The sequence below is a fragment of the Oryzias latipes genome, chromosome 9 (genome assembly GCF_002234675.1).
Source record: "Oryzias latipes chromosome 9, ASM223467v1".
NCBI classification, from domain to species: domain Eukaryota; kingdom Metazoa; phylum Chordata; class Actinopteri; order Beloniformes; family Adrianichthyidae; genus Oryzias; species Oryzias latipes.
The window spans coordinates 15,909,231-15,934,974 of NC_019867.2; the positions used below are offsets into that span (position 1 = coordinate 15,909,231).

General features: G+C 39.0%; 2 protein-coding genes across 4 annotated transcripts in view; one reads left to right on the top strand and one right to left on the bottom strand.

Moving 5' to 3' along the window:
• kiaa0825 (KIAA0825 ortholog) overlaps nucleotides 1-2,211 on the bottom strand; it is a 121,423-nt gene extending 119,212 nt beyond the window's left edge. For 2 of the 3 annotated variants that reach the window (XM_020706007.2, XM_020706006.2), the window contains exon 1: nucleotides 1,897-2,211. The gene's annotated coding sequence lies outside the window, so the exon portion shown is untranslated. The remainder of the gene's footprint in view (nucleotides 1-1,896) is intronic. The other variant, XM_020706008.2, reaches the window with a different exon arrangement.
• An 88-nt stretch (nucleotides 2,212-2,299) lies between these two features.
• The window catches only part of slf1 (SMC5-SMC6 complex localization factor 1), a 34,735-nt gene continuing 11,290 nt past the window's right edge, over nucleotides 2,300-25,744 (top strand). Inside the window, exons 1-17 of the mRNA XM_023958540.1 lie at nucleotides 2,300-2,700; nucleotides 3,850-3,958; nucleotides 4,773-4,851; nucleotides 4,957-5,182; nucleotides 5,265-5,418; nucleotides 7,188-7,292; nucleotides 7,849-7,914; nucleotides 8,429-8,575; nucleotides 9,272-9,441; nucleotides 9,544-9,678; nucleotides 10,816-10,972; nucleotides 11,496-11,658; nucleotides 11,994-12,139; nucleotides 12,901-13,010; nucleotides 16,127-16,206; nucleotides 23,430-23,522; nucleotides 24,466-24,648. Of these exons, the coding sequence (XP_023814308.1) occupies nucleotides 3,851-3,958; nucleotides 4,773-4,851; nucleotides 4,957-5,182; nucleotides 5,265-5,418; nucleotides 7,188-7,292; nucleotides 7,849-7,914; nucleotides 8,429-8,575; nucleotides 9,272-9,441; nucleotides 9,544-9,678; nucleotides 10,816-10,972; nucleotides 11,496-11,658; nucleotides 11,994-12,139; nucleotides 12,901-13,010; nucleotides 16,127-16,206; nucleotides 23,430-23,522; nucleotides 24,466-24,648 (2,122 nt within the window). The 5' untranslated portion in view covers nucleotides 2,300-2,700; nucleotide 3,850. The remainder of the gene's footprint in view (nucleotides 2,701-3,849; nucleotides 3,959-4,772; nucleotides 4,852-4,956; nucleotides 5,183-5,264; nucleotides 5,419-7,187; nucleotides 7,293-7,848; nucleotides 7,915-8,428; nucleotides 8,576-9,271; nucleotides 9,442-9,543; nucleotides 9,679-10,815; nucleotides 10,973-11,495; nucleotides 11,659-11,993; nucleotides 12,140-12,900; nucleotides 13,011-16,126; nucleotides 16,207-23,429; nucleotides 23,523-24,465; nucleotides 24,649-25,744) is intronic.

Here is a 25,744-nt window from a genome sequence, read left to right on the forward strand (position 1 = left end):
AAATAAAACTCTGAGAGATGTGCACACACTCACTTACACGCACATCTCCGCCCAATCTGTCTTGCCTCTACCTGTCTATTCCAGCTAGGTTAACACACAGGCCCATTTACAGTAATGAGTTTTTCCTGAAATACTTAGCAGCATTTTCCCCAGGCTGCCACTTTAAAACCACTTGGAGCATGTCAAGTTAAAGTCAACATTATTTTAAACGGGGTACCCAACAGTCTGCTGTTAAGGCAACATAAATTAAAGAGGAAAATTGCTTAAGACTGCAAGAATTGTGAACCATCTAATGGGTACTCCAGGGGAGGCCATGGCTCCTTCACAACCACATAACCTTACATCATCTGATTTAGCTCTTTACTTAAAAAACAATCATAAAGGCAATTGTAATATGTGTTTCCTTTTATATATCTATAAATCATAACAATGAATTTTAGAAATGCATTTGCAATGCTTTTTCTTTGTTTGATAAAGTTAGTGCCAAACAATTAAAAGAAAGTCAGAACTTTCTTTCAGTCTTTCAGTCAGAGTCAGAACTAGAGTTTGCATGTTATCCCCGTGCATGCGTGGGTTTTCTCCGGGGTCTCTGGCTTCCTCTCACCGTCCAAAAACATGCTTCACGGGTTCATGGGTTACTTGAAATTGTCCCTAGATGTGAATCTAAGTGTGCATAGGTTTGTGATTTGTGGCCCTGCAGACTGGCGACCTGTCCAGGATGTCTCCTACCTACGCCCACGAGTGGCCGGGATAGGCTTTGGCATAACCCTCGACCCCGAAAGGGGCTAAACGGGTTTAGAAGATGAATTAATTAATTGATTTAGTGCCAACTGTTGAAAACTATTTTACTGAGCTGTGTAAGGTAATATTTGTGTGTCTCCATTGCCATTCATGTATTAATCTTGTGTAAAATATGATGTGCAATATGATATACAGGTTGGATTTAATCTCTGTATTTATTATTTGGCAAAAACGAGAAGTAAATGGTGATTTCTCCAGTATTCAAATTTAAAAAAAAACTTTTTTGGTGGATTTTATGAGCTGGAACCCTTACTTTGTAAGAAAAAAAAAAAAAAAAAACAACATAAAAATAAACAAATACATTCTTGAAATCAATAAACAGTGGGCCCGAAATCTATGAACGTCTAAAACTGTGCATGGCATTATAAAAGTGAAATATCTTCAATGATATTCTAATTTTTTGGAAAGGGTCTGAAGATTTTATGAAATGAAAAATATTCAACTTTTTTAACATTAGTCAATAATAAAGCAACTGTTAAATATTTAAAAAGGCTAAAATGACTGCCAAAGACTATAACAACGTATCTAAAATAATGTTTTCCCTATATATTATGAATAAACTGAGGCAAGATTTAGCACAAAATGTGTTAACTTCTTTTGATTATTCTGTTTTTTTAATAGGTAGCAACTGATATTCAGTGAGTCATGTTTTACTCAGATGTACAGTTTCATAATCTACAACCTCATTGGCAAACGGCTCTATTTCAAGTAATGGAAGCAAGAAATGTAAGCAGCAAGACATTTGGAATTAATACAGATAGAGACTAAATTACTGAACACAAAAATGGCCTTTTCTCAAAACATTACAAATAGAAATAGTTTGTTTTCTTCCAGTAGCCGATTAGCCAATTAGACCGGTATACACTAATCAAATCAACATTACTGGTTATTGAGGACTGATTGAATTGTTCAGATTTTTTCCGGTAAATCAGTCCAACCTAGGGCTGCTTGACCACGTGACACCTCTTGCGCCTAACCAGAAGACGCGCACACGTCACTAATGAGCCCCAATGAAAACAACACGAGTTATGTTTAGGCTGCTCAATGACAAAACCACGGTTCACGCTAATCCCTGCTTTTAATTTCAGATCTTACCTTTTTTCTTACCCGCTAGTTGTTATTCCATGCCTTGTTAATCCATAAGAATCTTCAGTCGTGTTAAGTGGATATTTGTACGCAGCCACTGCCAGCAGTAAATATAGCTGCACAAAATGTTACAGCAACTTCTAGAACTTCTGCAATATGTTGCTGTTCGACTAAAATCTGTTATTGTGATTGAAACCGCATCCCTCCCCGTGAATTAATCACCCACCACACCAGTCTCAGTGGTAGAAAAGAACAAACACTCCCGTTATCCGGTCAGTGATTTATTTTGGTTAGTTCCGGGAACAAAAAGCGTCCGTGGCAACAACCTGGAAGTAGCTCGATGAAAACTTCCGCTCCATGGGAAATACCAACTAAAAGTAAACCAGTCGGGAAAGAAGTAAAAAAAAACACGACAATGTCCTTGTTTTATTTAGTTTACTTATACGTTGAATATAAAATTTGTGTTCAAATTTGATTTTTTTCTTAATTTCTTCCTGTAAATATTGTTTTTTGTTGTGCGAAAAAATATCGTAAGGACGAATTTCCCCCATCTTAAGTAGTTGGCTTTTCCGTGAAGCTGTGACTCTGCTTAAGCGGTGTAGTGGTTGAAAGATTCAAATAGAAATGTTCTTAAGCCAATATTATCTTTAAGTACTTTATTTGCATCTCTGTTACGGAAGTTTACCATATTGCTGGATATTTTCGCTACGACATAGTTGTCCACATCCAGCTTTAACAGCTTGTCGCCTGTGTGGCTGAGTTTTTTTGGCGCGCCATGACATGAGAAGTCATCATCAGTTGGGAATGAGGAAGGTAAAGCACTCTTTAACCACCCTTTTCAAATTCGTTAACAAATTCATACTAAATAACCCAGAAAATAATTACAATAATCCTGTAAATTTAGTGACTCCGAAGAGCTAAGTTTTTTTTTAAAGAACATGTTCGACTATTCCAAAAACGTCAGTTTGACGAAACACCCTCAGCATTTGAAAATGGTACAGTCGACATGTTTAGCACTACTAGCAGGTTAAGATTCTGTTTTACTATATCACATATTCACAAAATCTATTGGAATTGATTTCTCTTTAGCTGTTAAATCACAGGAAAAAGAACACTGATGAATGTCACTATTTTATGAGAGTGATTGAATGTGTCCACAGCAGATTTTTTGTGGGCTTTATTTGTATTTTAAATTAGAAACTACCAGTAGAATTAGATTTATTTACTTATTTTTGACTGCATACATACCAATAAGTGCATAGACTTGTCAATGTGTCTTTAGTTTCAGGTGTAAACCTGCAAGTGTATCTGTCCGTACTGTTATTTTACTTAAACCTTTTTCTCATGTTCCAACTTTCCTTGAAAACAACACTTATTGTATTTAAACATACTGTACAACAGAATTCAATTCAAGACAGTACCAGTCTTGGAGCAGAAACAATTTGTCTGAATGTCAAATGTCATTCATGCTATTGATGCATAAATAGAAATAAATGTTCAGAGAAGTCATCTGTAAAAATGTTTATGAAGTCACATAATATATGTATTACTGTATATAACACAATATGATTTCCTTTCTGAATTTCAGATACCACTTCCTGCATGGAGAAAATGGATTGAACTAGTTTTAGTTTTCAAGCTACATTCTTTGCTAATTTTTTTAAGCAAATATTTAAAAATTGACTATTCTGCTGCCCGACATGTTGAAAGAAATAATTTTGAAAATATATTGAAGTTGTCTCAATGACAGTTAACTGACACCTGTGATAATAGTGGCATGCTTGGTTCAAAGTACCCCTTCTGGTTTTTCTTGTAGTGTCAACCTATCTGTGTAACTCATGTGGACAAACAAGAAGCAGTTTACAGTGTTTTCCAACAAATGGTCGAAACCAGTTTATCTGTCATAACATCTTAAATACGTTAGGCTATATTCGGCTTATTCATTTATTTATTTACTTTCAGGATGGAAAGGTGCAAGATTTTCCAGATCTCTGGCATAAAAAACCGTGACAAGAAGAGAGTTTTGGTGAAAGGGATTCAACAGCTGGGAGGAAAATACATTGGTGGCTCTGTAAGTAGTGTTTCCAGCTCAACTCAATGTAGTTTATTTACACAGTGTATTTACAAAGTACCAATTTACACAGTGGTAAGTGGTCCTTTATAAATAAAGGTACGACTCAAAAGACAATAAACATCAAAGTGAGCTGAGTTATTTAGAGTTATCTTAATCCAGTTTAGGCCACGTCTTCCTAATAAACCCAAATTCTCTAAAGTGAATTTAAAATTTCCTGCATATGTGACTCATCAGAGTTTTGCATTCTTCCCATACTTATACTGAGAGGAAACCTCTCTAAGTGAAAGATTAAGAAGAAACGTCCAGCAGAGCTAGACTTAAGATGTGACTGGTTGAGGTCTGAAGGGACAGGAACATTTGTTTTAAGGAAAAAAATAATAGATTTGCAACTGGGATAAGGGAAAAAGGAGGAAGACAGACCAAAAAAACTTACAACATATCATAATGCAAAAAAGGCCTTAATACCAAAGAGTTACAAAGGACTATTTGTAGAAATGTATACTTTAATGGAAAGAGAATGCAGATCAAATGTGTACAACAAGAAAAATGAGAAAAACAGCCAGTGTGTCTTGACCAGTATCTTCATTTGTGTATTTATTCCTCATTTAGATATTGTTTGGGAGAATTATTTTGACATTAAAACATGTTGTTTTGTATTTTTTCCACATGAATTGTTTGAAATAAGGTTAAGGAAACATTTTTGGATTTTATGCTTCGAATTAAATTCGACTCAAATAAATATTACTATTATTTACGCATGTTTTCCTCTCATTCGATCACTTTCAATTCTAATGCAGCCATTTGTTTCCAGGTATACAAGAATGGCATCACTCATCTCATAACACCCCAGGTTTCCCCCAGTGAGAAATTTCTGGCTGCATGTGCTGCAGGTGAGTTATAATCATTGTAATGCTTGATTTTATTTTTTATTTATTCTTTTTAGCTTTTGATCAAACTAGCACCTTTTATTAAAACACCCACTTCTCTCCCACCAGGAAAGTGGGTTGTGACACTGGACTATGTTGTGGATAGTGTTAAGAATGGCTCCTGGCTGCCGGAGCGATCCTACGAAGTGGCCATTTCCACGGCCTCCTCAGCTGCCTTCTACCCCGTCAGGCAGTGGAGGGAAAAGGTGGCCACTGGCAGAATGACGGGGGCTTTCCAAGGCTGGAGAGTACTCCTTATGGTTCAAGAGCCCCGCAAAAGAGCCATGTTCAAACGGTGATTTCTGTCTCAACTGGCTTATCATGTGAATACATTAGAAAGCAAAATGATGAAAATGCTGTTCGTTATTCACATACAGGCTGTTGATGGCAGGCAAGGCAGAGGTGTACAAATACCCTCCCCCCTCCTACATCTCCATCACTCATGTCATGGCAAAACCTGTCACGGATAACTCAAAATCCCACAATGCCCCTTGCTACCCAGTCAGTTATATAGTCCAACACCTTTTTCAGGTAAGTGATTCTCTTTAATGTAAACCAAAAAAGTCAAATTATTGGGGGGGAAAAAACAATTCAGAAAATGAAAGTTGTATTTATTAATTGTTGAAAATCATCTTTAGTAATCTTCAAGCATAACTCTTAATTTTCTAACACCAGTAGTTAATTTAAGGCAGAGACTGAATATGAGACTGGATTGAGTAACCCCTCTCCATTCGCATTTCAAACAGGAAGTACCTGCTGGTTCCAAGAAGCCAAACTCCCATAGACATAGACTAGAGAAATAAACAGCTATTACTCAGTCATTCTATTTGCCAGAAGAACCATTCTTGCCACCTTTTTTAAGTCTTGCTAATCCAAATTTCTTTCTGTTCTAAATGTTATTCAAGCTATAAACTGGCCAATCAGATGCCTTAGTAAAAGTCGGTGGTCCCACGTTAAATGTTCATAACGTTTGATTGACAGATTCTCCCGAGCCCGCTTTCAAACAATCCGACTCCTGATTGGCGAGATTGGTTGCCATAGAAATGTTGACTCAGACCAATCACGGCTAACTGACCATTTGGAGACATTCATATCATGAAAATTTCACTTTAGTATGTTGGAGTTGGAAGTAAGTCATTTTCTATGGATGACGTCACACTTGGTCCAGTACTCATATACAGTAAAAGGCTTAAAGATAGTTAATGACATTCAATTGAAGTGGTTCTTACATAAAACAGCCTAAAATCATGAAATAATTACCAAGAGAAGTTTGAATTGGGGCGGTTTGCGGCCGAGTGTGAAGCGGCTGGGATGGGGGTCAGCACCGCTAAATCTGAGGCCATGGTTCTCGACCGGAGAAAGGTAGTTTCCCATGTCTCGGTGGGTGGAGTGTTCTTCCCCAGGTGGAGGAGTTTAAATACCTTGGGGTCTTGTTCACGAGTGAAGCAAGACCAGAGCGTGAGATTGACAGGCGGATTGGAGCAGCGACCGTAGTTATGCGGTCGCTGTATCGGCCCGTACTTGTGGTGAAGAGAGAGCTGAGCCAAAAAGCAAAGCTCTCAATTTAACAGTCGATCTTCGTTCCAACACTCACCTATGGGTCATGACCGAAAGAACAAGGTCCTGAATACAAGCGGCTGAAATGAGCTTCCTCCGCAGGGTGGCTGGGCGCTCCCTTAGAGATAGGGTGAGAAGCTCGGTCACCCGCGGAGAGCTCGGAGTAGAACCGCTTCTCCTCCACATCGAAAGAAGCCAGTTGAGGTGGCTCGGGCATCTAGTCCGGATGCCTCCTGGACGCCTCCCTGGAGAGGTGTTCCGGGCATGTCCCACTGGGCATGACCCAGGACACGCTGAAGAGACTTTGTCTGGCGGCTGGCATGGGAACGCCTCAGGGTCCCCCAAGAGGAACAGGAGGCCGGGGCAAGGGAAGTCTGGGCATCTCTTCTTGGAGTGCTGCCCCGCAACCCAGTCAAGGATAAGCGGAGGAAGATGGATGTTTGAATTGTATTCAGAAATGTTTTTGCTATATGATAACAGAATAATAAAACCCAGAGAATGGTGCTACTAAATGAATTCTCTCTTTGCCTTTAAGTTTTAGTACAAAACAAGTCTGGCGATGTTAGATGTCAAATATTTTAAAAGCCAGATGAGATCAATCAAAAATGAATTTTCATTTTAAAGCTCTTTTGGTTCTGATTGTCTGATTCATGCAGCTAAACCGTTTGTATCAAATATTAGTTTTACATGTGTTGTTATTGTTTTAAAATCTCTTTTCTGTTCCTTTGCTTCTATTCTGACAGGGCAGTCATTTGGATGTAAATTTCAACATAATGAAAAGCAGTTACTTCGATTTCGACCTCTCTAATTTGGAGATGGAGCTCAAGAGCTTTGTGATCAAGAAGGAGGTGTGTGCCTGCCTTAAATTTTGTTTGTTTATTTGTTTTAGAAGAAAAGAATACAGCTTAGAAGAAAAATCCTCACCACATAGAGCACTATTTTGTGCGTTTGCCATTTTGAAGAGCAGTCCGAATCTACAATTCCAAAATCGAGTGCTCTAGATATTTCCCAGAAGTCTGCAAAAAACCAGTGTACATCGATGCTCTCTAGATTAGCAAATATAGACCACAATGCATTGCGTTTAATCAATTTTTACAAAAAGGTTTTTATCTAAATGTTTTGATTTCCTTTTACAAACAATCACCGTTTTCATCTCCTGAACACATAAAACAATCAACTTGATTAGATTTTCACTTTGAAAAATCAGTGATGTCATATTCAACGTTTAAAAAAGTAGTGAGCATGGTGTCCGAATTGCTTTTAAAATCCTGGGCACTAGATAGTCCTGCACTATATACCGGTAGTTTTTTAGTAGTTTGGGATGAGGGTGGGAATTCTGACATAGCCTTAGGCATTTAACAGAAGTTGAATAAGTTAAATTACTTTTGTGTTCCTGTCCTGCAGGGCCGGCCAAGATTCTGCTTCCTTGAATTTCTGGGTTACCATGACCCTTATCGTACCCATTCCCAGGTAGACACGCATACAGATCAACTCCTAACCACGATCAGTATAACACACACTGCTACAAGATAACCATGTGTTTCATCAAGACGATAAGGTCATTCCATTTTCTTAATGTCATACATTTCAATGAAAAGTGATGTGAAGAGCAAGGGCGCATCAAATCGAGGTCAAATATTTAACCAGCACTCTCAGTTGATCTGAGAGCTTTGATTGGCAGACCCATTAACAGTAGTCTCCCCTGTCCTGTCCATACCTTACCCAAGTGAGTGTCTGTCAGATTCCTATTAGTGCTGCTCTTGTATTTTCAGCCAGTGCTTTTAGACTCCATATGCCATTTGCCAATTTGTGACAGTCGGACATAACCCCTAAGAACTTTGGAGGGCTTTTCAGTCCTTATTTCTATTAGCCTCTACCTTCCCTTCACGCTATTTGTCTCTTTGAGTGCCATGCTTCTTCTCCCTTTTAATGAAGCTTTTCTTTTTATCTTTTGTAATTTGCAAATGTCCTGTTATCCTTCTAGGCCACAGCAACAGACTTCAGCAATGTTGGCAGCATGATAGAGTGCGGCCTCTTCGCTGAGGCCTTGGACTCAATCAAAAGTGCAGTGTATCCAGGGCTTCCGCCACCAGCAACGTATCTGATCTCCTTCCTCCAATATGCCCAGCAGGTTGGACCTGAAATAGCACACAGCTGCGTGTTGTTTTCATTATCACTTTATCCGTCAGTCACATCAGTGTGGAGGACACGTGGAACATTTTTTTGACAATTCTTTTGAACATTTGGTTATGAACGCAGTGATTTCTAAAGATCCTGATGCATTGTTTCAAGTAGGTGGAACTCTTGACTTCTAAACATTGAAACTGCTTTGGAATCAGTGAAGCGGAGAGGGTGTCATTTAAGGCTAGATAAAACCAGCTGATCTCTTTTCTTAGAAAACAAACGTGTTAAAAGTTACATTGTAGGGTTTTCTTAAGGTCAACGTGAAAAACAACTTTAGGACAAATCTTTTTGAAAGGATCTGTGATCAAGTGCCATTGTTATGGTGCATTATCCATTTTTGATTGATTGATTCACTTTTGAGGATAAGATGTCACAAATAACCTTGTATATTTTGATACATTCATGAGTTTATGGTCAATTCAAAGGCTGCTCTGTATAATTATCCCTCCACCTACATGTTTTTTTTTTTTTGGCACTGGAAGCCACCTTTCCAGATCCTCTACATTGCACATAAATGTATGACCTTGGATGTTCACAGTGGTGTCAACAAGAGATGACACTTTTTTCATCTGCATTGACATTTGACACATTTCCTTTGCATTTATATGCCATAAACTCAACTCACTTGTACATTATGTTACAGGGCAATGCCACACAAGCCTTCCTGAGATCTTTACATCAGTTTTTGAGTGTCCTGCTCATTACCAACCCGCCATGGCTGGCTCTTAGTACAGGGAAAAAATATTACATTCAAGTGCTGCAGTGTCCACAGTGTAAGAATGGCTTGTGGCCTTTTTTAGAGACAGCCATCAGGTAAACTACAAGTCCCATGAAATGTCTTATAAAATGCTATCACATTATTAATGAACAAAGTGATGTTTTGGTTCATATCTACAAATACGTGTGATCTTTTAGGTATTGCCTGTTCGACAGTGCCACTTGTCACCCCCTCCCTGGACCTGGGCTGCCAACTCTAATACATTTCAACCGTGACATTCTGGCACTTTGTCTGAAGATTTTCCAAGGGGAACTCCACTGTATTACAAGCAGGTAACAACTCCAAAGGCCCTTTTCTCATTTTCTTTTATTGTATTTTCAGCATCACAAGGCACACTGTATTATAAGGCGTAAAAAAGGTAACAGAAGCAAAACAGTGAGTTTAGTTGAACTTTATTCCACTATTTAGCAATCCACTCGCATCAATCCTCTCCAACAAGCCCCACAAAGTTCTATTCTTTGATGTCCGACTTTAATAATTTCGCAATTTCTGATCAAATGTACTGCGTTCCCTCTCATTGCCCTGTAGTTGTTCAGCAATGATGCCAGCTTTGTCAAAAGCTCAGACAACAGTTACAGCAGATACTTTAGCCCATGCGACCACAATCCATTAAGGCGCCGCCTCCCAGTCTTAGTAAGTGTGTGTGCGCCATCTGTCATCCATCGCTTCCACGAACAAAGATGCACACCCTAGACTTCTTTTCTTCCAGTAACTCCGGGAACCTTATTTTAAGGCCTGAAGGGGACCTGACGGAGTTTGATCACACACTAAGTCAGCATGACTAAATCCGAGTGACTTGCGCAGTCACGTGCAGCAAACGTACTAGAAAACTATCTGCGTAAACTTTGACTGGATCTTTGTGCAAGAGGGGAGCGGGGACTTCCAGGAAAGCTCAAAATCAGACGCGTGCTCCAATGTAGTTGCATGGGAGGGGGAAAGGCTGTCCACTTCTGGACATGACTTAATAACACAATAATCTCCGGGACTAACAGACAATGGAATGCTGTCAGACAAATCGTGCCCATATTTTCAGGACTGCACATTCGTAATGGTGCAGGGTGTGCCGATCTTTATGTTTAGGTAGCACTAAGGAGAGTTTCTGCAGTACCTTGAACTTTACCTCTGAACACATTGTTTCTTGGAGCAGGGCTATACCCCTTTTACGAGTAACGCAAGACAAACTGCCTTATAGTTCGTAAAGTACGGTATTTTTTATTTTTGTGGTCATCCTAACCTGTCAAAAAAGATCTATTCTAACAAATATATGGATTTCATCTGATGATGGATTCTTACTTCCCTTCACAACATTTATTTTTGCCTCAAGGGTCATTCCACTATAAATGTCACTAATGGAGGTTGTCAGTAATTATTTTTCTTACCTTTCTTTTATGTACCTTTCTGTCCGTCAGAGGTTTCCTACAGGGAACACGAGCGTCCCCTTCTTTATCATCGTCGTCATCAAGCTCCTTGTTGTACAGAACCTTCTGGACTGTGTGGGAGCGCTCGACGTTACTGTCCCATGCTGTGAAACAACTTGCTCAGCTCTTAATCCAGGCTGCAATGGTGGTAAATGGTTTATTTTTTCTTGTTGGTTAAGGAAAATATAGCTAAATCACTTAAAATTTGGTTTCTTCAAAGACCCACTCCGACGAAAACCGTGGTTTTGGTGTGTTTTTTAACACGTTCTTGTGGCATTTTTCTGATGATAGAGGACATTTATAAAAAAATTAAGCTTGTAATTGCCATTCTGGGTATTTCTTCATTCAAATCGTTGGGAATCAGGAGCAGCAGAAAAAAAGCTGTTTAAAGAGGTTGTAGCTGTGATGTAGAAAATTCTATGAAGCAAACCCCAACCCCAATTTCTAAAGAAGTACTGCCACTCTGCTGAAACTATGTCCTGGAAAATGACAGTGTTTTTAAATTGTTTTTTTTTTTTTCAATTTAAAAATAGCATAATCATATTTAAAAGACCACTAGGAATACTTTTAAAGTAGGTCAAAAGGTGATCAGAGTGGGACTTTAAGCTTGTAAAACGTAGCTTTTCAGGTTTACCGAATCCACAGTGCCATGTTGTTTACTCTAATTAAAGGACTATGCTGAGAGAGACGAGAACCTGCATTTGGCAGACATCCTGTTGGACCTGCTCTCTGTGTTGGTAGAGTTCTGGTACCAGCAACACTTCAAACTGAACCAGATTCTGGTGGACAAAGGTTTCAAAGACCTGTCGGAACACCTTGTCATTATTACCCAGGGTATGTAAAAACAACACAAAGTTTCAAAAGTGATTGAATCCATTGTTGATATGGGACTTAACCCTTGTGCTATCCTAGGCACATTAACATGATTGTGGGGTCATCTAGACCCCACAAGACAGTGTGCTAAACTTTTTTTCTTCAATGATATGTGATCTTCACTGGAATCCTCTTCACCTTTATCCACCTTTGTTCTGTTAGGATCGGGTCATCTGGACCCCATAGGATAGCACAAGGGTTAAGAAAACTCTGCAAACGTTTGTTAGTGTTTGTGATTGTTTGTTTATTAAAACGTAATTTCTGACTGAATGCTATCCTGCGTATTTCCTCTGCAGATGTGTCTCCATCTGTTTTAATTGAGTTGGTGGCCAGAGTTCACTCATCCAGGTTTCGTCTGGTGATGGCCGATGCCATGTTCCGGAATCTCTGCTGCAGAAGCGGCTGCACTCTGGGAGACGAACCTCTTTCTCTTAAGAAGATGGTGGGCCTTCTTCCTGTTTGTTTTTTTCTATAATGTATTTAAATACATGATTAGTATTAGGTTTATTAGTGACCGACAAAAAATATTCAGAGATATTGGCAGATTATTTCTGTCTGTCTACAGTAAATGCTGGTAAAAGCCTTTACTTTCTTAAATTATCAAAATTGTGCTTTAATTGGATCAAAACACCACTGATATTTAAAATATATATATTCTGTGCCTTAAAAAGAAACACCCAGAAAAATTCATAGGTTGTAATTATTTTGTTCCCATCACTGAACATCCTTTTTATAATGACATATCACAGAGATGTTCTGCATTAATTAATAAGCCAGTTGAAATATAAACTCTAATGCTCATTCCTATAATAACTATTATATCTTCATTTCCTTTGGGGAATTAGTTAAAATCCTTTCAAAAAATAAAAGTTGAATGAAAAAGTAAATAAAAGTTAAAAGTTAGGTAGTCAAATCAATAAAACAACAGGGGTGCCCAAATTTACGCACCTGCCTATTTTTGTTAAAGTAATTATAGCACAGTTTCTTTAAACCCAATAAACTTCATTTCACTTCTCAAATATCACTGTGTTCATCTGCTATATGATATATTTAACTGAAATTGATGATCCAAACAACCAATAATTTATGAAGAAAAATCTTGAAAATTGTCAGGGGTGCCCAAACTTTCTCATACCACTGTATTTCCATGTGAACTTACCAGCCTCTGTCTAATCTTGTGAATTCCTGCGTGACTTCTGACAGGTGCTTTCCTACCTGCCTGCTCTGGGAAGTTTAGCTCAGACTCCCTGCAGTGCACCCCCGAGGACTGGACCCACTTCATACAGCTGTGCGGGTGGGGGAAACAGCTGCAGGTCAGTTACACACAGCTGTTCGTCCGTCCATGACTGTTCACTGGTGTATCATCAGATCATCCCAGAGCACATCAGGCAAAGTGTTCATGCAGATGACGTGCAAATATCAGCGTGATGCTCCTCCACTTTTTAAATCACATGAAACCTATTTCTGACCTGATTAGGTAAAAAAATGTTGCATTGCAGGAAACAGGTTGTTGGGCAGATTTTAATAAAACTACAAGATTTATACTTCTAGATTTGATTTAAAAAAAAAATTCTCATAATAGATTTGATCAAAAACGGTTGTTGATAAACTGACCATAGCTTGATGTATGAGTCATTAATATACCATAGGTTGTATATTTCTTATCCAAGTGCATAATGCTCTGTGACTTCCAGCCCCACCACTTGTTATTTCTTAAAACAACCAAGCTCATCAGCCAGCTGTGGTTCTTTTAAGTTCTAACCTAAATTTTTTAGAATAGATGGTCATGTCTGAAACACAAAAAGTGTTGGGATTCAACGTTAAAAAAAGATAAACTCCTGGCTGGAGGAGTGTATGCAGGCGAGGAGCAGAGGTGGATGAATGAATGGTGAGTGGGGACTGAGATTTAGCCAAAGACGGACAAGTTGAGTTCAGACAGAGCAGGAGGAGCTGGCATGTGATGGGTCATGCCTGGGTCTGATCCGGTCGGTGTGCTGGCAGATAGTAGGGGTGCACAAGGAGGTTAAGCCCCTCCCTGCAACAGCACAGACAAGCTACAGAGTCTGAATTTGGACAGGGAGACGACACACAGATGAGGATATCACATCAGACTCTTGTGTCTTCCAATACAACCATCAGCTCTAAACCCTCACCCTCCCTTCTGCACTTCTCTTGATCTACGCTTGCATAATAAATCGGTCTCTTAATGCAATCACGCACTTGCTCTCCCTCCTCATAGCCCATTTCAGACATCTGCTCCTCCACCAGCAGGTAGTTGGCCTGAAGACAGGCTGGAGTCACCAGGGAACAGGTTCATGTAAAGGCCATTGGTTCATGGACTGACCAAATCCTCTCATCTCTCCAACACGGCTCAATTTTTTTTTCTTTTTCTTTTAGCTTTCTCACACGTTTAAAAAGCGCTAGCTCATTTTGACAGAGACATAAGCATAAGGGAGTTGCGATAAAAAAAGGAGGAAAAAAAAGTCTGTGCAGATTTTAAAAAACGATCCAATGGGTGTGTGAAGTCCCTGACCCTGAAAGAAACTGTACAAATAGAAAACAAAAGTGTGATAGAAACAGAAGCCAAAGAAAAGCTTTTTTTCTTCATTCATGGATGAATTCGACCTATTATTGATTCTGATACTTAAACTCATTTACCTATACACATCTTATTGTGACACATTTTAGACTGATGCCCCTATTTATGTCAAAACATTCCTATTAAATCTCATCACTGTATAGCAGCTATAGCCACTGTGACTTATTAAGTTAACATATTTGAATAAAGTCTATATTTCTTTGATGATTCATCAGAAATTTCCCAAAAAATACCCAAGTTTATCTAAAAGAAAAAATACGATTTAATGAGGGCAGAATTGGTGCTAAAGAGGATAAATGTTCCGAAAAGATCCAGGTAGTGATGCATCTTGACTGGCATTTTATTTTTCTAATTTATTTTTTCGGCCATGGAGGTGTTGCTACTATATGTGAGCGATGACAAATGTTATTTTTGGTATCCAACTGACATAGGGCACGTGTCCAAGCTGGATCAAGCTGACATAGTGGCTGATTGACCGACTGTTTAGATGACCATTTAACTTACCGGCTGGCTGCTGGGCCGCCAAGTGCTGTCAACAGAAGGGAGACTGTAATTAAAGTGAAGTTTTATTCCCCCCTCTCAGCTAGCTCTGTGAGTTTATCCATTGCTGTTTTCTTTTAATAATGCTGGACATAATTTGTTTTGACTTGTGACTTTGTCTAAGAAAAGAGATTTGATGACATTTGCTTAGTATAACTTTTTATTAAAACCAAGCCTTTTCAGATTCCAGTTTACCGGTACCAGTAATTTTCTCATCAATGTTAAAAAACCTGTCTATTAAAAGAAAAAGTAAATAAAAACTGAATTGAATTTTGCTGGATTACATTTATTTTTTTATTTTTTTTATTTTTTTTTACAAAGGAGAGGTGTAAAACTGGCTCGCCTGCACACAGTTTTCATTGAAAGTGGACTGCTTTGATGAATCCACACAAGTTTCTTTAGTGTCCACCTCTGAGGGTGCTGCACCTGTGCAAGACTTTAATTATGACTGCACGCTGACCGCCTTAAATTGATTCTAGAGTCAAATGAGCCCAGTGCTTATACAGACCTCAGTGCTGCCAGCCTGTGTGGACAGAGGACACTTGGTTGAAGTGGCTTGAGGTGACAAATGGTACGGCCTCATCATAGGCAGCATTATGGATTCCCTCTCGCGCACACATTGCTTGTCTCATCTCATCTCAGCCTTGTCCTTGCTAATAACAAGCAGCGTGACAGGACGTGTGTTACCTCCTCACCGCTGGAAGCTTCTTCCTGGCTTCTGAACAAGCCAATTACTAAGGAACAAGGCTCTTCCCTGTAATACGGATGGCATTCCACTTCAGCGCGACGCACACACACGTGCACAGACGTATACACACAAGACACCTGTCAGGCTTCATGCGGGGCAGATTCTCCAAACCCACACGCACAACTGGTGACAGCCCACAGCTATTAGCACGCTATTACTTTGAAGAGGCTTTCACTTTCTTTTAGCAGTTATTCCTCCTAATGTGCTTGCTCACATTGAATTCTTTGTCTCTGTGTTTAAGGCGTTGAGAGGGAGGAAAAGTGCTTTGGAGAGGGAAATAAAGCTGGAGATGTGGGAATTGTGTGGCCGACACAGTGGGGGTTTGACTGATATTGTCAGGTTTCATATAAGACGATGATACCACTCCAAGAGGGATTAATTTGCTAATAGTACGTTACACACTTTCTGTACCTATGGGTCTCATTTCTGTCCTGCAATGCTTGTCAGTCAGTGAAATGGGGGGGGGCTTGCTTAGGCAAATGGTGGGTAATAAATGATGTCTTGTACCACCCCTGAAACCCTGCTCTTTCTCCCCCACACAGGAACCAGGACTCCTTGGGGAAAGAAACAAGCACAGAGAAAGAGAACATCCCCAAAGGCTTGCACAGAGTCAACGCAGCAGGTAACACAAGTATTCGTATGCAAACCACAGCTTGACAACATGGCTTCACGTTTGCAGACTTTTAATGGACTAATGCACTGCAGCCGGCCATCTTTGAAAAGAAACTTAAAGGCATGGCCATCCTTTTCACTTAAAAACCCAGTCAAATGTCCATGTTCTTATAGCATTCGTCTAATGATGGGGGACATATATAAAGAAAATTTGAATTAAAACTGGATTTCTGAGTATTTCTGTATTCAAATTGTTGTGAACCAGGAGCAGAATAAACTGCTGTTTGAAAATTCTTGTAGTTATGTAAAAATCTACAATCGATTGGCCGCAAGCTCCCTACATTCCTCAATTCGGATGCATCCAATTGCAGGCAAATAGATTCATGTACGTTTTTGTTTTCCTAGCGGGAGAAAGTGTAAACAAATGGATAATGGGAAATAAAGGCAGGCTTACTCTGCACCACCCGGCCTACCCACAACTCAGAGGCAAATTTCTAATGAACTTCTGATGCTCTGCTGATACTATGTCCTAAAAAAAAACTTTTTTTTTTCTATTTTGCATTAAAAACGACATAATCATAACTGAAAGAGCCCAGGGAATGTTTTTAGAATAGATTCACGGTTGATTGGCATGGGACTTTAAATTAAGATGTATGGACAGAGTGATTGACTTATGTCCGTCTTTTCCCACATCCAGCCGGCTTAAAGCCAAACTTGACCTCATATTCAGAACTCCTGTTTGTGCTGGAGTTCAACTGGATTGCCCCTTTTGTGTCACTGCTCCTATACTTTCTATATATGTCGCTTTGTTTTCTTTCTATGTTATATTCTCCACTATTTTGATAGAAATGGATAAGTGTCACAGAGGGACGTAATAGCTTTCTCACAGAAGACTCCCAACGACTGTTGGTACGCAAAGTGCGCCTTAGATCCCCATTTTAGGGATATTAAAGGCTGCAATTAGGGTAGTAATGCAAATATGCAGTGGCTACAATGATGGAACTTCTAGCAATTACTGGCATTGCACTCTGTGTGAACTCTCTAAAGTGTCAGAGCTCATGTCTCCCTCTCTACCTGATCAGAAAGGCCGCTGCAAAGGAGGGATGGGGTGGGGGGTAAAGGAGAGCAACAAAAGGAGGGAGGGCTGAGGCAGGAGACTCAAGGCTGTTGGCATGTGTTGTTTTTCTACTACGTGATCTCTATACCGATGCACTTGGTATTAATTTTTAATGAACCGCTGGCACAGCATCCTCCCCTCTCACAGTCTCATCCGTTCCCCTCTCATTCCCCCTTTTGCCCTTTTTATTTTTTTCTCCTCTTACAGCTCTTTCACCCACATCTATAGGCTTGCTTCCCTGTATTCTGCACACTTTTGCTTTAGAGCATCTCTCTTGCCTTGTTGAACCTTTGTATCTTTGTCACAGTTGCTGAGAGGGATTTAGGGATTTGGGAGCAACTTCTCTTTTTCTAGTTCTACATCTTCTTCTTGAAGCTCCGTGCCAATATCAATTTTAATGAGGCCAAATATGCTGTGTGTGGAGTGTCAAACACGAATTGCTGAGTTTCATTCTTTGCTTCTTATTTGTATTGTTCACCAAGAGGGTAAAGCATACATCGAAAAAATCAACATTTTGAAACACTTAAAAAAAAAAGCTTTTCCTATCAATAAAAGGATGGGAAGTTTTTGAGATTTTCAAAATAAATCTGATGAACTTCTTACTAATTGATACTAACAACAGTGAGTAAGGGCATATACTTGTACAGCGCCTTTCTACTTTGCTTTATAGTCCAAAGCGCTTTACAGTCACAGTTCCATTCACTCATGCACACACACATTCACACACTGATGGCACCTCCACTGCTTAACGCTGGCACCAACCTATAACCTATATAAGTAGCAATTGTTCAGTGTCTTGCCCAAGGGCACTTAGGCAGACAGGGGGGAAACAGATCAGAAGTCAACTGTTCTACCCCTGGACCACAGACACAAACAAGTCAGTAGCATATGAAGGAAGGGACAGACTTTTATATAAGGTAATTTCCGGACTATAGAGCGCACCTGATTATAAGCCGCACCCATTTCATTTTAAAGGATATACCATTTTGTCCATACATAAACCGCACCTGTCTATAAGCCGCATGTGCCCACATTGAAACATGTGTTGTAGAATGAGGATGTGTATGTGCTGAAACGGGGCGCATGTGTAAGAAAGAGGAGGGAGCGCGTGCAGCAGAAGGAGGGGAGAGCGCATGCAGCGCAAGAGGGAGCGAGAGCACGCAGCGGAAGTGTGTTAGGGGTGCGCGTTCATGTTTGATACACAGAATGAAGGAGAACTGTAATAAAAGAAGGTTTCCCCCAGAAGAACGGTGAATGATTCTTTATTAACCCGCTCTGGAGGCTCTGAGGGTCCAAACGGTTGAAGTGAACCCCGAAGGAAGATCCCCGCCTTCGGCCCGCCTTCGGCCCCGGAGAGGATCTCCCCTGCATTTTCCGACCACTGTCAGAAAGAAAAAAAGTAATCGCAGGAAAGGTTCAACACATGATATATTTACAAAGAAAGACAGTACACAGAAAAAGTTTTCAAGTTTTTCTTTCCATCAGTATATGTGACGCAGCAGTAACACAGCAGCAATATGGTAGTAACAGCACTAACAGGGCTAACCTGTAAAAGTCACAGCAAAACAAAAAAGACACTGAGAGGCGCAGCGCGCTTCTCTGCGCAGTCCAAACTTTTTATAAATCAACTTAACATGTCACAACACCAAAATAAGCTAGAGAAAATCCAAGTGAATTTCTTCTTTTGCTATTTTAAAATATTTTTTTTTCACATTTTTAAGCTTGAAATTATACTACATCTGTCATATGTAGTACACATGTTCAAGTCTGTCCCTCCTTACCCACAAATAAGTGAATTCTGTCTTTCTTTATTCCAGACAAGTATAAATTTAATGAATGAATAAATGAATGTATCTTTATTTATATAGCACTGGACAGTACAAAGGTGCTAAAGTACTATACAATAAAAAAAGAAAAAAAGTTTGAAATTCTGCAACTAAAAAAAAACAGCATACAATTGCACTAGCCAATAAAATACATAAAAAAACAGATAAGAATTAAATAAAATGAGTTAGAGAAAATCAGATGCCACCAACTACTGAGTATTAAAAACCATTTTAAAATAGTAAGTCTTCAATTCATGTTTAAAGCTGTTAGGTCTGATATCATGTACAGCTCTGGAAGAATATTATTCCATAACTGGGGGCCAACCATAGGAAATGCACATTCACCCCAGTGTTTCTGTCATGAAGCAGTTATTGTTTGGCAGATGGAATTTTTTATACATAATTTTTTTAACTAACATTGCACTCCTTAGATAGTTTTCCTCTTATTACTAATCCTTTTAATTATTTTTGTGAAGAAACCCCAATGCCATTTGTTTACAGGTAACTTTTTTTGTTTTGTTTTTTAAAGAAAGAAAAACACTGCATTTTGATAGAGTTTGCGTTCCTCTTTAATGCTTTTAGATGATTCCTTTGAGGTTCTGCTGGGTTTTCCTCTCCTGATTCTGACAGTCCAAATGTTTTTTCTCCAAATTTTTCCAGATCAGTGGAATTTTTAAATGACTGTTACTCACTTTCAGGCTGTAAAGTCATTTTAGGTACAATAAAAGCTGCAGTATCCTTGACTTCAGGGAATTCTCCTGCTGCCATTTGCTTTTAGAGCCAACAACAGTAGTAGTCTTCAAACAAGTTTAAATATATCCAATAACTGCCTACACAGAACCTTCCTAACACATTCTTCACAAATAGCATTGTTACTGGCTTCCAGCAGCTTTTTGGTCCAGGGATCAGCGAGCCAAGCAGCACTTTACACTATTGTAGCAAGCAGACTGAGTGATATAAAGAGCAACACATACACTTAACTTTTCTATTAAAGTGTGAAATGGGGGATTTATAGAAAAGGACAGGCGGATTTATCCTTTCCGTGCTTGTAAATGCTGAGCATGCAATTACCCCTATAATAGAGGCGTTGTGTCCAAATTGGAGCCATTTAAGTGATTTAACAGTGCATGGATTGGCTGTGGCATTTGCAAGGATGTGTACACATGGGGTGTAGTGGAATAGCTGTTTAATCACAGCGTTTTTAGCACTCGGTAATAGCAGAGCAGCCCATGAAGAACACTGACGTGCCACACGGTACAGCTCAGTCATTAGGGGCTGCAGTTTGGACTCGACTCTACCTTCTGCAGGAGCCAAGAGACTCTACCTCCTTTGGGTGTTTTTAACATTTCAATTGAAAAATATTACTTTGCTTCACTGATTATTCTAAATACATATGTCTTTATATGCAAAACAAGTGCATATATACAGCGGAAGGCTGTTTTGGTTATTTTATTTTAGGAATGAATTGGTAAAACCAATGATTGTTGATAGACCACCAATTAATATATGCAGGCTTATCTCAAAATGAGATATTAAATCATGTCTTCCATGTTTCATTCAATTGCTTTTTGAGCTTGTTTGTCAACTTTGTATTTTTTTTCAAAAACTTTTGGAATTTCACATATATGCCACCAAATGCAGTTTTTATAGTTTCTACCAGATAATGTCTTTTACCACCATATCAGCAAATATTAACAGCTTACTGGATTAGGTCACTTAAATGTTACGTTTTTTTATCTTAAATATACTTAACCATCTGACCTCAAGCATTATCCAGAACAGCAGAGGCCACATAATTTATGTTTTATACATCCAGAGTAGTCTTAATTTAGTGAATATGCTTTTAAAACGGATTTCTAAAGCTTTTGATACAAACCAAATATCCATTTAGTGGCAAAACCAAACCTAATGTGTTAATCATTATTACATGTAAGTACAATAAATCACCAGTGTAGATGTTGGAACACTGACATTTTCTTTTAAGTTGTCCAAGTACCAAGTAATTCAAATGAGCAATAGTTGTTATAATGGCCGGTGCACAACACTATGACTGAAAAGATTTAAGGTGTTTCTATGGGCCATTTCAAGTCCAGACCTCAGCTGAAACTAAACTGATGAGCAGGAACCTTCAGAGGTCTGTGCATTCACGAATCTTTGCAATGAAGGGAAATAAACTTAGTAGCACGCTGGACTGACATTCTTCATAAATGGTTCAATTGACTGATAATGCTGTCTAACCCTGCAAACACTTTTAATATAAACCAACCTTTATTCTAAAAGCAATAGAGTGGTTAAAAAAAAACAAATGGTGAGTTTTGGCCTGGTCATTAAAACTTTGAGGATGATTTCTACAGGAGCATGATTGACATCCAGTTGGAAAAAAAAAACGTATGCATGAACCATTGACTATAGATGAGACTGGGACTGAGTGAGTGTGACATCACCCACAGAAAATGACTTGCTTCATGCTCCAATGAAATGAAGTCAATTCAGTCACTTTTTTTTGCCATGTTAGATCCAGAGGACATCAGTAAGTAGTGATTGATTCGATTGGTCCCAAGTCATCGTTTCTATGGCAGTCACTCTTGCTAATTTGGAGTTGGCTTGTTGGAAGCCCCCCCCCCCCTAACATTTGAAGGAGAATCTGTCAAATCAATCTGTCTAATAAGTATTACCATTTTCTGAAAACCATTTATGAATCCACTGTTTTGATGATGATACCTTAAAAGGATTATTAAAAAAATGCTTTAATAAATGTTTCTGGAAGTGACTATTTGCATGTAATTAAGACCATGCTAGGGTTAGGTTAGGGTTAAAGTACATGTGGGCACTGCAGCATTGTGCAGATAACGTGAGTCCAACACGAATTTCTAGCAGTTTTTGTGCTTCGTAAATATGTGTGAATAACATAATTTTTCGCATTGACTTCTAGGAAATGATTTTGGAATTGTAGATTTGGAAATAAATGTATATCATTCACTAATTATTGAAGGAATCGGACACAACCTATGAGATTTTGGCTTTTTGGATCCTATGGGTGCCTCCTATTTGCCACGTGACGGTGAAGAGGTCACTCAGTCCAGCTCTTGTATACAATCAATGGTATGAACTGATAGTGTTGGCGCTTCAAATCTGTGCATCTCCATTTATATGGCATTGTGAAAGATAACTTAAACAGAGTTGCAGGTTTTTCCCTTTCATTACTTACTGGTAGGTGACATCTTGAAAGATCTTTGATGTCTTCAAAGACTGAGGAAAAGGAGATTCTTCCAAATGATTTGGATCTACCAGTCTCAACATTTTACCATTATTCTTTGAAACACTTTTACCTTTTCTGCCTCCTCTTTCTTTGAATCCCACTGTTTCCTCCCTCCCCCCTTTCACCGTGCTTTTTCTTTTTGCCCCGGTCTTTGCTCCATGTGCATTGGAGTGGAGCCCCTGTACAGGCGTGGCATCCTGGGGAGAACCAGTAAAGCATTTATTACAGGCTTTGCAGTTCTGCTTTATGCTGGCAAGTGCAGAGCCACTCATGCTTGGCCTTTAACTTCCCTCTGAAGTTCAGCCATACATGAAAGGAGGGTCTCTGGCCCTCTAATACATTCCTGATTTTATATTGTGTCAGAAAAAAAGGAGCGTTCTGTTAAGGATGAGGGGAAGTGTGAAGATTGGAAAAATAGAATCCCGAATTAAAATGTAAATTGTGTGTTTTATGTTATTTTTTTTTCTAACTATCCTGATAATTTTGCTTATGAAAGGTCACTTGGTGACGCTGAAAGCCCAGCAGAGCTTTTGAACCCAAGATCTGTAAAGAACCCTTTCAGAGGCTTTGTACGTGGGCCGTCTACCATAACTTCCTCTTAAGTTGTGTCGGTACGAGAAGGGTGGACCGCTATCTTACCACCAACTCTTTCAGTGTCCATCTGCTCAACTTTATTGAGCCGGAAAACAACTATCTGGCTATAAAAGGAGAAAAATTAAAACAACTCTTCATCTGTCGTTTTTTTAAGCCTCCTTTTCTATGCCCCTTTAAAGATCTCCCCCCTTTTCTCATCACTTCATAAATCGCGTCCCCATTGGTGGGTCGAAGAGTTTTTTTTTTTTTAGGTCAGGAATTTTTTTTTTCTTCTTAATTATGTGTTTGGGGACATTTTGGTGGTGTTTTACTGGAGTGAAAATCAAATTAAAGAGGACAATGGAAAGGACATCAGACACACCCTAATTTGGGGATTTCTCTTTTCTGCCTTTTTGTCGCTTTTTGTCGTGTTTGTCTGTTGTATGTCCTGGTCGAAGGAGAGACCCTCCTCCACAGAGCCTGCAAGAGGAACCAAGTGGAAAAACTGCTTCAGATTCTGGCGCTTCCTGGCACGGACGTCAACGTTAGAGGTAAGAGTTTTACCCCTTTTTTTTTTTTTCGGGTAATCTCTGTCGTACCGTCGCGCCGCTGGACTCCCAAAGTTCGCACCCAGCTTTCTAAAGAACACTTTAAATTGGGAGGGGAAAAAGCCGAAGGATAAGGAGTGCGTGCGTCATCATTGAGCTTAACCTTTTGCTAAAATTTAAAGGGTGTGTCTTAAAACTGTGAGGTGGGTTTGGAGTCTCTGATTTATAGATTTAAGGCCACTTTGCTAAGTGAATTGAACACCTTTTGATATTTCACAGTCGTTTTCAGCAGCCCCAGTGGGTCAGATGAAATGGCTCGCCCTTCTTTCATGGAAATGTGCTTTTACAAAGGTTTCACCAATTCTGTATACCTATTATAGCTCCTCAAAGCTGTATCACAGTGGGGGGACTTAAGGTCAAAATAAAATCCAGAGGAACTATGGGAAAAGTTGTGAAATAACTGTTGTCATTTTGCAGAGATATCTCCAAAACTGATTACTTTTTTACACAAAGCAATGTTTATAAATTTAGACTTTTGAAATCGTAATGTGCTTATAGTTAGGTCAAACCATGTTTGTTTATCCCATAAAATCCCAGAGACACAGACATACTTTTTAATATTCGCTTTGTAGGATTTAATTTAATCTGCTATTCTTTTAATTCTGTATATTGTTAGTTTAGAGAGCAAGATATCTAGTTTGAGTTTTTTATGATATCATACAGAAACTCATGCCAAATATCATAATGCTGATTATTTTAAGCACCACAAGTATATATTAGTGATCTTTTTTCTCTCTCTGCATTCTGGTGTGATATCCTTTGACCTCACACAAAACCACATGCCTGAATGTTTTTTTTTTTTTTTTGTCATGGCTTTCACATAAAAAAAGTGATGGCAGGTTTTATGATTGTTTACGTTTATGATTGCGGTGTATTGTCTATTCAGACCATGCAGGCTGGACGCCTCTACATGAAGCGTGCAACCATGGCAGCACTGAATGTGTGAAAGTTTTGCTGCAGCATCGACCTGCACCTTTCCTCAGCAACCAGGTGGGTGGAGTGAGTCCCCTGCATGATGCCCTCCTGAATGGACACATGGACATCGCCAAAATGTTACTGGAGCATGGAGGTGAGTCTCTAAACAAATGTTAGGACATTTCTTTCTAAAAAGTCTTTTTCATCACAAAAATGCAGAATTTTCCAAGTTTTTTGCAAATAATTTGTTTTCAGAAGCAAAACCTCTGAGTTTGTACAGATGTAACACAAAGGAGGCGTGCCTATTAAGCATGATAGGTGATTTTTTTTTAAGGAGAAAAAATCCTCAATCATTTATGGGCTGCATGAATAATCTTTTATTTAAAAAAAAATAAAAGACAAAATACTGTGCTAAAATACAATCAAATTTTGTGACTTATTATTTTAATGTGATTTTAAAATAATTTATAAACTGATAATTGCTGCACAGACATTTCTGTCCTGTGTTTAATCAACTTGGCAAAATTTGAGGCAAAGATAAAAGGTGCCTCAATGCCATCTGTCTGTGGCCAAACTGCCTCCTGCATTCCAAGACTGAATGATGTGAAGGAATATAAGTGGACGAGCTGATGTTTTAACATCTCTTTATGTCACTTTTTTAGCCAGATTTGAGTTCTAAAGCCATGACTTACCTCAGTTTGAATGCAACTCGATTTTAAAAGTTATGCACACTTAACAATTTAGTCAACGATCTCTTTCAATGACACCACAACTACAAACAACCATGCCACACCTTTAGTTACATGTCTTCACGAAATGATTGTGAGCAACACTCATTAAGCTTTCCAGGAGGACAGTTTTTATTTGGATGGCCTTTTGATGGATTAAAGGACCATCAGCAAGCATAACAGATGTTAACAGCAAGGCAGGTAATACGTTTTATTAGTGTTTGTCATGCGCATCTGCCTATGTTAACTTGCAGAGGATGTCCCTGTGTGAAGAAAATCTAAAAATACCTAAAACACTTGGAGTTACACTTTGAGGAAGTTACTATAAGCTGTAGCCACTACAGGGCAACTCTTATTCTATTATTATAGAATTAAACCGTTTTGGGATCTTGGTTGAATTATAACAACCACTGACCAACCTAAAGTGTTATTTGTTTTGTTGTGGAAATGTGAGACGAGGTATTTTTACTTCTTATGTACAATTGAAAACTAGTACTTCTTTGGAAATGTAGCAGAGTTAAG